At 43.1% G+C, this 15,468-nt stretch overlaps 1 protein-coding gene and 1 long non-coding RNA gene across 5 annotated transcripts in view; one reads left to right on the top strand and one right to left on the bottom strand.

Moving 5' to 3' along the window:
• Positions 1 to 15,468, top strand: part of GRM7 (glutamate metabotropic receptor 7) — a 935,064-nt gene that overhangs the window by 867,658 nt on the left and 51,938 nt on the right. For all 3 annotated transcript variants that reach the window (XR_009732459.1, XM_061396349.1, XM_061396348.1), the window contains exon 9: positions 14,082 to 14,328. Coding sequence is in view for 2 of the 3 variants with exons in the window: in XM_061396349.1 (XP_061252333.1) it covers positions 14,082 to 14,328 (247 nt within the window). In the remaining variant the exon portion in view is untranslated. The remainder of the gene's footprint in view (positions 1 to 14,081; positions 14,329 to 15,468) is intronic.
• LOC133235178 (uncharacterized) overlaps positions 11,788 to 15,468 on the bottom strand; it is a 614,403-nt gene continuing 610,722 nt past the window's right edge. For both annotated transcript variants that reach the window (XR_009732460.1, XR_009732461.1), the window contains one exon: positions 11,788 to 12,696. This is a non-coding gene — a long non-coding RNA (uncharacterized LOC133235178). The remainder of the gene's footprint in view (positions 12,697 to 15,468) is intronic.

Raw genomic sequence — 15,468 nt, 5'->3', positions numbered from 1 at the left:
CCTTTCATGCTTTATCTTTTTCCCATAAATAATGTATGGTGATTTCATGAGTCAAGATGGAATAGAAAATTTGCCATTAAAATTATTTTTTTAGATTCATTCATGCATTTTTCTTAGTTTATATCAAAGTTTGACATGGTTTCAAGAAACAATAGACCTCTTTTTTCCATAAGTTATAATGGCTCTATACATGAGCCTGGGCAGTTTCTGTTGAGAGAATCTACTTGCATGCTTGCCACTTAATCATTTTGTGGATGTCTTTAGCACTTTCTAGAGAAAGTAGGCTTATTTTCTTCAGAAGGGAAGATTGAGAATTCCAAGTAGGAATACATGCAGGGTAGAAGCTTGGAGAGAGACTCTTAACCATAGATGTAAATGATGGTGAAGGATTAGCTTTGGGTGATTGGGATTAGATTAGGATATGAGCTCATGAAGGTTGGAGGAGATGAAGCTGGCATAAATTTTTGGGGCCTTGCACTCCAGAAGAGTGGCAGGATTGAACTGTGCTGATATCATTTGAAAGCCTTTGCAAATATTTTTAGTCAGGTTGCTTGGAAAAGGGAGACCACATTTATTTTTTAAGAGAGCTCAAACCTTCTCTGGGTTTGTATAGTGTTGGTGTGATTTCAGTTCAGTTCACTCAGTCGTGTCCAACTCTTTGCGACCCCATGAACTGCAGCACGCCAGGCCTCCCTGTCCATCACCAACTCCCGGAGTTCACTCAAACCCACGTCCATCGAGTCAGTGATGCCATCCAGCCATCTCATCCTCTGCCGTCCCCTTTTCCTCCTTCCTCAATCCCTCCCAGCATCAGAGTCTTTTCCAATGAGTCAACTCTTCGCATGAGGTGGCCAAAGTACTGGAGTTTCAGCTTTAGCTTCATTCCTTCCAAAGAACACCCAGGGCTGATCGCCTTTAGAATGGACTGGTTGGATCTCCTTGCAGTTACTAACTTGGGGTTTGCATAAAAGGAGGTAGCATATTAAGAAAGTGAGTCCTTGGTTTTTCCCTTACTTTTCTTTCTTCCCAGTCCAGTCCATCCACATGTTCTTTTATTTTTTTCTCTCAACGTAGCTATCATTTGTCCCCTCAGCACCCCTGATCACTATTATCCTAATCTGAGCCATTCCACTTTCTAAAGGTGAATTTTTTAAGTGATACTTATTGATGATTCAGAAAAGCTCTGGGAGGGATCTGAATTGAACAAACAAAATGCATATACATTAGTAGTTAAGTCAAAGTCAGCATTTTTTGGTCAAAAAAAAAAAAAAGCAAAACTCAATGACTGAACACGTCATTGGGTTGTCATGGCACATTGGGTTGTCATGGCAACCGTTTCTTTTTTTTTTTTTCCTATTGTGAGGAGACAGTTGGGTGCTGACCTAAGCGTTAGCCTATGCTTTTTGAAAGAAAAGCTCCCATCCTTCCAGAAGGGCAGGGTTGTTGATTTTTAGTGCAGTTTCAGGCTCTAAAAGGGTCACTCTTGATAGTTATACTTTCTTGTCTAGTGAACACATGACGGGGGGTAAAGAGGTTAAGTACCAGCGCCCCAGGACAACACAGTCCATCCTTCCCCTTTGCCAAATGAGAAGAACCCCCTTTACAGGGAATCCACAGGAACATTGCACACTTACTTCTTTCTGTCAGGTACCCTTCTGAGTCTGTTCTCTGGGATCACCCAGAGACAAAGCCAAAGACCACAAATATAACCTCTTATCGTTGTGTCCCCCATATTTCCTTCCTTACCAGTATCAATGAGACCCCTTGAATTTGCCACCACAGTGCTAGGTACTGGGGATACGACAGTGAGCTAAGCAGATGCTTCCTGGTGGCAGAAATAGATGCTAATCACTCACACACACACACACGTGTTTAGATGTGAATTACTGAGATTGCTTTGGGAGCCTGTAACAGGATGGAAAGACATGGTCTTGGCTAGAAGAGTCTTGGATGAGGAAGTGATGCTGGAGTGGTGAGAGCTGAAGAATGAACAGATGAGGGAGGCGGTGTGGGAAACACTGCAAGGAAAGGGATCCAAACATGCAAAGGCCCTGTGGCAGGAGATGGGCCTCCCTGTTGACTCAGTGGTGAAGAATCCTCCTTCAGGGGAGGAGACCTGGGTTCAATTCCTGGGTCAGGACAATGCTCTAGAGAAGGAAATGGCAACCCACTCTAGTATCTTTGCCTGGGAAATCCCATGGACAGAGGAGCCTGGTGGGCTCCAGTCCATGGGGTGGCAGAGTCAGACATGACTGAGTGACGGACTCTCATACACTCTGGCAGGAGAGAGCAGGGCAGATTCAGGGAAGTGAAAGAGGCCAGTGTGGCTGGGGGCATATGATGAACTGTGACATGGAGATGAGTGAGTGGCTTTGATTTGGGCTTGGGTTTGGCAAATGAGTGAAGACCATCTCATTCATCAACCATATATGCAACTTGTTCCCTGTACCAGGCATGAGGATGCCGAGATAAATTAAAACACGGTTCCTGCCTTGAACTGCTCACTTCTGAATGCTCCCTCCCTCCCCGACATGCACAAAGTATTCTGGTTCTGTTCCTAGTGTAGGGGACAATTTATCTCTGTGCTTTAAATCTTCTGTTTATTAGCTTTGAATGCTTTGACTGGATCAGAGCAGTGCCTCTAGTTACAGGACTGGGGAAGACAGGAAGCCAATGCAACTGCTAGAGGAAAAATTATCTGGAAAGATGGGAAGAAATGCAGCTGTTTGGAAGCAAACAGCCTCTGGATGTGGTTACACCATCCAGCGCACATAAATTGTACCAGGGTGGCATTTAGACCATGGGTTCAGAGTTTAAGAGGTAGGACCACTTATAAGTCATCTCCTCTGCCACCGCTCTGGGAAGTGAGCCCATGCACCTCATGGTGCGTCACTATTCACGCTTGCAAATGCTATGTGAGCTACTTGAGAACCCGCAGGAGTTAGTCAGTGGCAGATCCTACCTCCAGACCCAGAACTTTTGACTCCAGTGCAAGTGCACTTGTCATATGTTTCACTGCTCTTGGCTGCACAGTGTATATGTCCTAGATTGTATTCACTCATCTGTCCAGCTGCTATGAACTCAGTACTTTTAAGTTCCAGGAGCTCTGTAGGGTAGGTCAAAATATATGGTCTGTGCTATCATGAGGATAGTCTATTGAGGGGATACTTATTTATTAAATAGACACTCAACTGAATAATCCTAATTTGTGATTGACGTGATGAAGGGTGACAGTATGTTCTGTGAGCAGGCAGAAGAGGAAGGACATAGTTTCCATTTGAGGGTCAGAGAAGCCCTCCTCAAGGAAGTGAGACTGAGACCCAAAAGGCAGATAGGAGGGAGCCAGGAACAGATGAGAGGGAACAGCATGTGAAGCAGAGGGAACAGCATGTGAAAAAGTCTTGCAGATGAACAGTGCACTGCATATCAGAAGCACTTAGATAAGGTGAGGGAAGGTGGAAGGAGGGCCCTGCAGAGTTCCTGGGGCCAGAAACACTGTCTCTTCATCCAAAGTGTCATGGAAGGTTGAGTTAATGCAGTAAGACAGCTGGAGCCCCCAACACTACAGGCCTCAGCATTGAGTTTTAAAGAGGAATGAGACCTGAAAAAATCCCTCTTAGGTCTGCTAAGAAGTGTGGGCAGGTTCAGAGGGCAGATTCAGGAGGTAGAGACGGAGGCAAGACTCTAGGCCCTCGGGAGTGAATGGGTAAGAAACTGTACTTTTGAGATCCATGATCCAGGACCTCAGAAACAACAAGAAAGGAACATGGATCTGGTGACAGTAAGATCAAAGCATGAACCAGTCGGCCACTCCTCTTCAGCCTTCCTCACTCCCTCTTGTTCTGTTTCTTCCTGCAGGATGAGTGTTATTTCTCTGCCCCCATCTCAGAGCCCTCACCATTCCAGTAAAGGGCACAGGCTGAGCAACTTTTCATCTACAATTTGCTGAACAGCTGGATGGTAGTTATTTTCTCCTGTTAGATTTAAACTAAACCTCAGCTGAGGTCCTCGCTGAGGAGTTCAGAGCACAAGTTACCCCTGAGTGGGCAGTTCTGGCCCTGAGATCTAGCTGTTAGCCACTCTGCCCATCAGCCATGGCCACCATTGGTTGAGTGGGTCCCACAGCACAGAGTGGGGCCCACTGAGTCAGGAGAGAAGTTGAGGAGCCTGTGCCTGTCCACACCCACAGTGCTGCACCAGAGACAGTGGAAAAGCAGGGAAGCAAAAATGATACATAAAAAGTATGAGCTAATGCAAGGGGAAGGGCGAATCTGAAGGGAAGGAAGGGAGCTGCCATAGGTCAGCAGTAAGATGGGGAAGGTACAGTCCAGAGCGGACAGAGGAAGACAGACAAAATTAACAGCTAGAACTAAGAGGAGGAAAGACAGCTGCTGGATGATGATCAAAACCTGCCAAAGTTCATCAGAAAGTCATTGCCAATGTCTCTGAAAACTGAGAGAAGACCCCTCTTTTTATAAGGATTCGACACTGTCTTCTCGTCAGTGACACTCCAGGCCGGTCTCAATGAACACTTTACAAGCCCAATTTAAAACACGTGAACTATTCCCAAGAGATGCCAAAACTGTCTCTCTCTCTCTCAGCCATTAATTCAGCATCAGTATTTTCATTGGATTCCTGTCTTTTTTATGTTCACAAGAACCTGAAAGATGACTTTAAAAGTTGGCAAGATGAGACAGCTTTGCACTTCTATAAGTGGAATATTTCAAATGACAGCTTTAGAAGTGGAATATATTAAGTTCTTTTTAATGCCCTGGTTTACTTGCAGAGTGATACAGAACATCATCGTATGTTACCTAATGTGTTCCCCAGTGAGGTACATGTCAGTACTTTCTTATTATAAGACAGGATCCAACACTGCCTCCTACAAAATGCTGCTAGGTTCAGTCTTGAAGAATACGGCCAAGGGTTCCTGGAGAGCCAGGGAATCTGGCAGAAATGTGTTTCTGCAGGCTGACAGCGGGGTGGGGAAGGGTGAAGGGGTTCACCTTTGTATGTTAAATCACAACAAGGCGGGGACCTAACATTTGTGGGGCTCTTGAACCAGCAGGAATGGTAAATAACCTTCTAGATAATACAACAGAACAGACAGGGCCAGTGTTGGCTGTATAAAAGAGTGAAACTCCTGCCTTGTAGCTGGAGGAGGAAAAAAGCTTGAAATCAAAATTGAGGGATAGCAGGGCTGGTGAGGGGGGGGGAAATCCTGTGTATCAGTGTGTGTAGGCTGTGCTCATAGGTGCCCAGCAAAATCAGAAGTGACTGCCTGGAAGAATTAGCTATGAGGACGGCGCACAGCTCATTAGGATGACATGGGAAGTGAAACCCCGGTCTTCCCAAGGATGTGGTCAACTGGAATAACAGCATCTCACTGATGACGTGACATGGGAATAGACAAAGCATCAGGCTTTTGATCAGGAGAGCAGAGAACTGAGATGTAGGTGATTTCAAGCATGACATAATCACTTATTTCATGCTCCAGGAACTGATTTGCATTCACCTGGAGTGTGTGTCCTTATGTCCCTCCAAAAAAATAATGTGATTGTGTGTTGACTTAGCATCATGTCTGCCTGGAGATACTAAATGAGAAAAACAAAACAGTCAAATGAGGTCTTGTCCAATAATCATCCAGTTCAGTTCAGTTCAGTCACTCAGTCGTGTCCGACTCTTTGCGACCCCATGAATTGTAGCACACTAGGCCTCCCTGTCCATCACAAACTCCCAGAGTTCACCCAGACTCACATCCATCGAGTTAGTGATGTCATCCAGCCATCTCATCCTCTGTCGTCCCCTTCTCCTCCTGCCCCCAATCCCTCCCAGCATCAGAGTCTTTTCCAATGAATCAACTCTTCGCATGAGGTGGCCAAAGTATTGGAGTTTCAGCTTTAGCATCATTCCTTTCAAAGAACACCCAGGACCGATTTCCTTTAGAATGGACTGGTTGGATCTCCTTGCAGTCCAAGGGACTCTCAAGAGGCTTCTCCAACACCACAGTTCAGAAGCATCAATTCTTTGGTGCTCAGCTTTCTTCACAGTCCAACTCTCACATCCATACACGGCCACTGGAAAAACCATAGCCTTGACTAGACAGACCTTTGTTGGCAGAGTAATGTTTCTGCTTTTCAATATGATATCTAGGTTGGTTATAACTTTCCTTCCAAGGAGTAAGCATCTTTTAATTTCATGGCTGCAGTCACCATCTACAGTGATTTGGGAGCCCAAAAAAATAAAGTCTGACACTGTTTCCACTGTTTCCCCATCTATTTCCCATGAAGTGATGGGACTAGATGCCATGATCTTCGTTTTCTGAATAATCACCCAGTTGCTTCCATTATTTATAATTTCACGCCATACACCTGTCCACAGAGTGTGTCCCAAAATGTTTGGAATGTGTGTCTGTATTCTTTTATAGATATTGTCTGTTACTCTTTACAAATTGCCTATTCAAAGATAACAGGTTTGAATGGAACAGCATGAAAATCATCTGCCAAAGATGGTGCCATGTACTCTAATAAAGACTCTTCCATCTTTTGTGCATGCCACCAGGCAGTATACTATCTTTTAATATTCCAAATGGTCAGAATGTCTCTATGGTCATGGTAGAATGAGAGATTTTATATCAGACACTCTGGTAACAAATTTCTTTGGTTTGAATTTTGACTGACTTGTCAGAGGTGAAGTAGTTTGCCCACAGTCACCAACCAATAATCCAAGGCTGAGTTTGAAATCACTTCTAACAAGAAAGATCTTGTTTTCCCATTACACCATCCCTCCAGAAGATGCGAGTATCTTTCCTCATCATTATACTGAATCCTTTTATCATCAGGCATTATTTCATTACTGTGCAAAAGCCTTCAGCATGTTGACCCTCTGGAAACTGAGAAAGTCTTACTGGAAACACCCTGTCTCATTTCCAGCCATGTGTCATTATTATTTCTCATAAATATGGTGACTCTGATCAGGAACCAAGGGGTCCAGGTGGCAAGGATCAAAAACACTGGTCTTAACTGCTAAGAATTTGCATTTCAATTTAGACACATGGGTGTTCCAGACATTTGTCAGATAAAAATGTATGCTTTATATCTACTCTGCCTACATCAGACACAGTTTTCATTTTTGTTGTACAGATTTTGGGATGTCATGAGAACTGTGAAACTTCTCCCATCCTACCAGACTCTGTGAAAGCCTCCTTGTCCCAGTTTTCAGTGGTCACCTGGGAATGCACTTAATTGGTTATTTCTCATAATAGTCAATGACAGGATAGGGGTTTGAACAGACTTTCAAACAAAATAGAAGCACACTTAACGAGATGTTTTTCCCTAAAATAGGTTGTCATTCAGTGGATTCCATAAGAAAGATGATCATTTCAAAGTGTATTAATACTAAAATGATATGAAAGAGAACAACATAGAAAACAAGTCATTTTATGTTATAGCTAATAAATCAATCATCGATACTGACAGCCTTGGTTGAGTGGTTCCTACATGCTAGGCACCCTCCTGTGCATTTCACAATGGGCCACCAATTCGATCCCAACAACCTTATAAGACAGCTAGCATTACGGCCTCAACTCTAGAAACAAAGAGCTAGAGACCCACACGTAATAGCAAAACAACGACGACGATGATGATAACTAACAGACCGCAGATAATTGCTTTCCTTAGAACAATCCTCCATGAATGCCAAGGCTATTTCTAATATCCAACACTTGCTCCAAGTGTAGAACTTACTGTGCAACCAGAATTTAGTGAAGTGCAGGCAGTGAGTTTATTATCCAATCAGCTCTGCTATAATATGACTTATGCATTCTTAGACGTCACCATGCTATGCAAAACTGCACAATGAAAGTACTAGATTTATGGGGAAAATTGGGTTATAGGGACGCTTTAAGTACAAGGAGACTTTGGACTGAACATCAAATGCAAAACAGGGTATCAGAGGTGAAAAGGTGAGCAAAGGACATGCCCAGGGACAAGCAGGCGGGGCCGAGTACACACTGTGGGAAAAAGGACTGGTGAGCAGTGTCGACACCTTGCATATTTGATTCTAGGCTGTGATCCTTGTGCCACTAGAATGTGGCTCCCTGACTACAGAAAGAATGCTCTGCCACTGTCACAGCGGCCTGTGTGGCTACTTGGTAGTGGCCTACTGCTATCCACCACTGTGGATACCTCTGTATCTATGGGTTTCACATCCATGGATTCAGCAAACTGCAGGTGAGAAATATTTGGGAAAAAAAAAAATTCCAGAAAGCTCCAAAAAGCAAACTTTGAATTTTCAGCATATTGGCAACTATTTACATAGCATTTACATGGTATTTCAACCCACTCCAATACTCTTGCCTGGAAAATCCCATGGGCAGAGGAGCCTGGTAGGCTACAGTCCATGGGATCGCTAAGAGTTGGACATGACTGAGCGACTTCACTTTTACTTTTCACTTTCATGCATTGGAGAAGGAAATGGCAACCCACTCCAGTGTTCTTGCCTGGAGAATCCTAGGGATTCTGCAGTCTATGGGGTTGCACAGAGTCCGACACAACTAATGTGACTTAGCAGCAGCAGCAACATGGTATTTATGAGTATTTACATAGCATTTGGGCTTCCCAGGTGGCACAGTGGTGAAGAATCCATCTCAATGGAGGAGATGCAAGAGACACAGGTTCTTTCTCTGGGTCAGGAAGATCCCCTGGAGAAGAAAAGGGCAACCCACTCCAGTATTCTTGCCTAGAAAACCCCATGGGCAGAGGAGCCTGCTGGGCTACAATCTATGGGGTTGCAAAGAGTCGGACATGACTGAGCAGCAGGTGTGGCATGGCATTTACACTGCATCAGGTATTACAATTAATCTAGAGATGATTTACAGTATACGAGGGTACATATATGTATACTGCATCATTTTATATAGGGACCTGGGCCTCCTCAGATTTTCGTATCCTCAGGAGGTCTGGGAATCAATCCCTCATGGATGCCGAGGGTGACTAATCTCACTGAAAATGCCAGTGGTAAGTGGATGACGTACCAACACTGGAGAAGAAAAGTCTCTGTCACATAGCCTATCTGGAAAATACAGCTACCGGTGAATTTATACCATGAAGTCGTTAGCAACATGCCCAGGAATCTCTCAAAACTGTCTTCAATTAAACTGATTCTGAAACTTTGACGGAAGAGTTGGCAACATGCAAAGTTTGTTCAGGAGCAATCTAGACTTTTTGAATTTCTTAGTATTTTACCAATCAATACTTACAGAAGGAGAACGCCAATAACCCTCAGTGCAACATCTATTTATAAAGCAACAATGACATCTCATGGGGCTTTGCAGTCACATTTATGTGACAATGAACTTTTAGACCAAGATGAGAAAAATGCACGGGGCAGATTTAGCTGGGCTTTTCCTGGCCCTGAATTCAGCACAAAGCTGTGTCTCTAATGGTATACTTGCTGGCACATGTCAATCAGACAGGACATGAATAGGCCTGGCTTTTTAGACCCTACATTCTAGTTAATTACTAAGACGTACATTAAAAGTTTAAAATATATGACAGCGAATACTAAGGAAGACTTATCTTAAGGTCTACACACCAATATCCTGATATAAATATTCGGCAGAATATAAATATTAGCAGCTCATATTTCATGTATACGTGTTTACCAGGCATTGTACTAAGCACTTTCCACATATAAAATGAATTAGGTCATCAGAGTCAGCATTTGAACCCTAAACCATTGTTATCTTCAGTTTGCAAATGAGGAAACTGAGAGCCAGAGGTTCTGTTTATCAGACTTGAAGAACACTGCTTGGTAGAGAAATGTGTAAAACACCACCTGACTTGGAACCCTTTGCCCACATTTTCCTTAGTTGTACAAGCTGGGTTACACATGGTGCTTGGGAGGAAAGCCACATTCAACCAAGGAAAAGAAACTGGTGGAAATGTATTGAAGTTGATAATAAAATTCAGGCTTAAGTATCCCAACACTGCGAGGCAGGGAGCTTCTTTCCCATGAGCTCAGGCCATCAAGGATGGACCATGGTGAGGCAATGAGCCTCAGACAGCCAGATGGGACAAGGGCAGTCTGGGACAGGGGATGGGGGAGGAGCTGACCCCAGTAAAGCTGTATGTGCTAGACCCCTATGTGCTGGTAAGAGAGACCAAAATCAACCACTAACACCTTTACATCTCTCAAGAAAGTATAAGGAAGATAAAGCAAAATGATATAAAATATCGAAAATCAAACAGGGTAATTCTACAATCCGCATTGCTCATTTGACAATAAGCATTGGATAAAACAGGAATAGCCTTGAGACTAAAAAATAAATATGTTGTAATCCGCCACAGATTACCACGCTGAGCTCCCTGCATCATACAGCAACTGCCCACTAGCTACCTGTTTTACATATGGTAATGTTTATGCTCACTGCTGATCTTTCAATTCATCCCACCCTCTCCTTCCCCATAAGTCCGTTCTCCATGTCTGCGTCTCTGTTCCTGCCCTGCAAATAGGCTCACCAGTACCATCTTTCTAGATTCCATAAATACGTTTTAATATATGATATTTGTTTTTCTTTTTCTGACTAACTTCACTCTGTATAAGAGACTCTAGATTCATCCACCTCACTTAAGTGGGGAGTGAGGGGCAGGGGGAGGTTCAAGAGAGGGGACATATATGTACTTATGACCGATTCACATAGTTGTATGGCAGAAGCCAACACAACATATTGTAAAGCAATTATCCTCTAATCAAAAATAAATTAACTGTTGGAATTTGCTTAAAAAAATTGTACTAAAAGGGCTGCTAGGGTGAAAACTCAGAGTCAAAAAGCAAGCATCCCACCAAAGGCCAAGAAGAGAGCAACTGAGTTCCCTTCCTGGGGCTGAGCTGGGTTGTATCCCCATGAACAAGTAACTCTGGGTTCTCTGCAGACTGGGGTCTTCCTGTCTTTCTACATATGTAACTTATTTAAAAATCCTTTCATAATACTTACTACATGCTAGGTCCTATCCTACTTTACAAATACTCATTTAATCACCACAACAACATCATGAGGTAGGGGGGCTCATGTTATCATCCCCATTTATAGATGTGGAAGCTAAGGCAGACAGAGGCAAAATAATTTGTCCCAGGTCACAAAGCTAGTAAACGGGAATTGAACTCAGATTAGCTCTGGAGTCTTCATTCCTAACCACTCTGCAACATAAAGGATTAAGGGACAGAAATTTGTCCCTTAATGGTCAATGATATTCCTGTTGGTTTTCACAGATTCCTGAAATGTCCCCCGAAATTACAAAAATGTCAAAACAAGTATCAAAGTCTTGATAGATTCCAGCTTGACAAGAACAAAATTACAGACTCCATAAAATAAGCAACTTTGCTACTAGAGTCCTAAATGACTAAGAGGTCTTTCTTGAGAAAAAGCATGTATGTATACACAGACCAGCACAAATATTTACATATGTATAAAGTATATAAGTTATGTATATAAGTCATAAACTCAATAAACTACAGATGGTTTCTTCAACTGCAAAATTTGCTTTTGAGTGGAGAAATAGAAGGAAAGCTTAAGATCCCATGGGTCAGTTTAGATCCCTTTCTTTCTTAGACTGGCTAATCCATGGTTTGCAAAGCCCTTATTAGCAGGATGACAGCAGTGACCATGGGGGACAAAATGACAGCGTCTAAGTTCATAAACCTCTGTTTCAGGGTAAGACTTTCTTGGACAGGGTGGACAGCAGGGTAGAATGGAGATGAAAGTCTAAAGGTATTCTAATAGGAAAAGGTGAGCTTTAAACATATGGTCTAGTTCACAACCAAAAGGATCATTAATTCAATATTGTTTTGTCTTTATATTTTACATTTATTATGCATTATACAGTTAATGGCTGCCAGCTCCTGTAAAGCATTCAGAAACACGCACATTCAAATTAATGTTTGCTGGAAAACAGTATTCCTTCCAGATGAAAAGCAAAGTCTCTTTTAATTTCTTCTCCAGAGACCCAGATTGAAGAACTAAAGTCAGAAATGGCCAGGCAGCTAATAGATCTGATGGCAATCCCTGTATATTTAGAGAAAGGCTGTCTGACCACTGAGTCATCAGGAGGAAGAAGGTGCCTCTTATCCAAACACAGGAGCTCATCCACTGTGTGCTTCTTAAGTGCCTACTGTCCGTCAGCACCGCAGGCACAGTGACACCACTACCCATCATCACTGCCTTCACTGAACTTGTGGCTCAGTTTGAGAGATGGGCGTTCAGATGATCAGGTTAGTGGGTAGAGGATTACAAACAGGCAGCCATGGCCTAAAAACAACAGTGTTTTGAAGGCCTGTATGTAGAAGAGGGCAGCAGAGGACAAGATGGTTAGATAGCATCACCGACTCAATGGACATGAACTTGCGTAAAACCCAAGAGATAGTGAAGGACAGGGAAGCCTGGCGTGCTGCAGTCCATGGGGTCACAAAGAGTTGGAAATGACTTAGTGACTGAACAACAAATGTCATTAAAGAAGCTGGCTGAGAGTTAAGGTCGTGGGGGAGGCAGGCTGGAATGGATGTTCTAAAATGTAGAGGAACATTCCACACAGAAGGAAACAATAATAAATAAAAGTCACACACCTGCCTGTAGAAAAGTCTGTGGTTGAATAAGCATAGCATCTTCAAGAACTTAAGGAGGGCCATGTGGATGAAATCCTGGGGAGAGAGGAAGGAGAGAGGTGAGGAGAGTGGTGGACAATTAGTCTGAGAAACCAGACAAGGGGAAAGACCATGTGGGCCCTTGTAAAACCCATTAAAGATGGGGGATTTTATCCTCAGACACATAGGAAGACACCGTTGTGGAAAACCATGATCAAATGCATTGTCAAGAGACTAGGTTTTCCACTGATGTAAAAGGCTATAGGAACTGGTCACTTGAACTTTTCTTTTTAAATGTACTTGAAATGTACTAATTTATTTACCTACCTATTTTTTACCGGTTTATTTATTTATTCATTTATTTTCAGCTTTACTGAGGTTATCACTGATTAATACAAATTGCATATGTTTAGGTTATATAACATTTTTTAAGAGGTACACTGTGACGATGTAATATACATATGTAGATATTGTGACATGATTTCCACAATCAAGTTAAGGAGCACACCCGTCACCTCACAGTGAGTCTAGGCTTTAGAAGTCATGAAAACCACAGACGTATCTAAGTGAATGGTGGGCTATGAATCATGACAAGGCACTTCATAAATGCAAACGGACCAAGTCAAGCTGTCTGTAGCTTTCCCCTTACTGATCTTACTCTTCCTCATCCGCTTCAACCCTCATCTTTTCCACTTTAGGCAAGACAATGATATAACACAGTGAAGAATGAGTGAATGGGTGGCTCTACTGATTTCTCAAGAAGCGAAAGAACACAAGGACAGCTGCGAGCACCATCTGAACTACACATAACACATGTCAGGGCAAGGTTTTGTAGCCCCTTAGCAACTCTATAAGCCAACATCACTAGGTCTTGGTCTTGCCCATTGATGCTTTGTAAACCAGAATGAAGCAAGAAGGGCTTACTTTCCAAGGAAACTCAGCTCACTACTCTGTAGGCATGATGAAGGTGAATCCTTTCAAAAAAAAAAAAAATACAGAAAAATACATGTGTTGACATAATGACTTTTTCAAATAAGGTCCCAGGGTATCTGTGCAGTAAGAGATCATGTAATGTTAATTGTTTTGTTAATGTATGGGGGGTAGGAAAAAACTACCCCTTACTCGAGATTGCAAATATGACCTTCCTGGTTTCATATCCAGTTGCCATTCTGAGTAAAGGTACTTCAGATCTGATGCAAGGTTGACGCTGAACCTCTACAAAGCAGACTTTCCAGGACAGACCTGCACTCAGAGCTACCCTATGACTTTAAGCCAATGATATTTATGTGTAAACTCGCCAAGAAATGTGCAGAGCCATTCTGTCTCCCCAGGGTTTATGCTTCCTCTCCCTGTCATGGTCGTGCTTGGCATCACGTTAGGTGTTCAGCCTCCCTCTGCAGCCATTTTATTTGTAATAGTGTCTTGTGTGTTATGTCTCCTAGCTCTACATACAAACCACCACGCTTACAATCTCCATGAACCTAAGTGCATCAGTGGCGCTGGGGATGCTATACATGCCGAAAGTGTACATCATCATTTTCCACCCTGAACTCAATGTCCAGAAACGGAAGCGAAGTTTCAAGGCAGTGGTCACGGCAGCCACCATGTCATCACGGCTGTCACACAAGCCCAGTGACAGACCCAACGGTGAGGCCAAGACAGAGCTTTGTGAAAATGTAGACCCAAACAGTAAGTACCTCTCCTTTCCTTCCGTCTCCTCATCCTGCATCTGGAAGCTCTGGCAGATGTGGTGTATGCTTGCCTTTCTTTGGAGAAAGGCCGTGCGCGCTCTTGTCTTCTCGGCTGGGTTGCCTTGGCGAATGCTGCCGTTTGCTCCTAAGAGTGTGCTCACCACCTCCTTTTTGCTCCCTGTCGGGAAGCAGCTTTCAGAGGCTCTGCTTCAGATGTGTGAAATCTCCCCCATCCCTGGCTTCTTATCCTTTGGTCCCAAGCCCTCCAACTGACATCAACACAGCTGTTGAGCCGCCTTCCTTGTTCCCTTCCTCTTAGGGGATCAACTTCCTGCTAGGGAACCCCGGACACCCCATGGAACTGTAGCAATAGAGATGAAATTGAAATATTTAAGAACTTTGGAAGCATAATTTCTTTCCACTGGAGCATGAGTGTGGAGAAACTTATGATTCTTTACTAAGGAAGCCTTAGTAAAGAAAGCACATCAGATATTTAATGGAACAGGCAAACTTCCATCCAGGTACACAGGCCCAGACACCACCATGCTAATGGCCTCCCCATGTGGGAAAGCATCTGCCAGATCATTGCAGAGGAGTTTTAGCCCATGAAAAATAAAGTATTTGAGGTGAGATTAAGCAGGAAATGCCAGATTTTATATCTTTGTGGCTTGTCTGCAAATCCTGCATGGCCTTTAGTCATCCCTGCAAATGACTGCAAAGAATATGGACATACAGACGCTAGTTTGTTTAAAAAAGGAAAAGAAAAAGAAAGACAATTTTAGCCGGATTTAAATGCTTAAAATTCCCACTTGCTAACTTTGTTAGTACTATGGTGGTAAGAGTGAATTGCAAATTAAACATACTACTTCCAGGATTGGTTTTCCAAGACAACACTTCATAGGGCTGCAAAGAGTCGGACACAACTGAACCAACTTAGTGCGTATAGAATGAAGCAGATTGGTATGTTCATGATGTTTCCTGTTTTATTTAGAGGAGGATTCGGGCTAGCCATTAAGCCATTCAAGACTCACTGTCCAGTTATGACCTGATTTTGTTGTACCCAAAGATGTACTGCCAAGCAGAAAGCAATTCCTGTTCTGGATACTCTGAGGTACTCCTTGATGCTCTACAACTGAGA

Source organism: Bos javanicus, chromosome 22 (genome assembly GCF_032452875.1).
Source record: "Bos javanicus breed banteng chromosome 22, ARS-OSU_banteng_1.0, whole genome shotgun sequence".
Lineage (NCBI taxonomy): Eukaryota > Metazoa > Chordata > Mammalia > Artiodactyla > Bovidae > Bos > Bos javanicus.
Note: the sequence above shows the minus strand (reverse complement) of the source record. Positions and strands in the feature narration are given on the sequence as shown.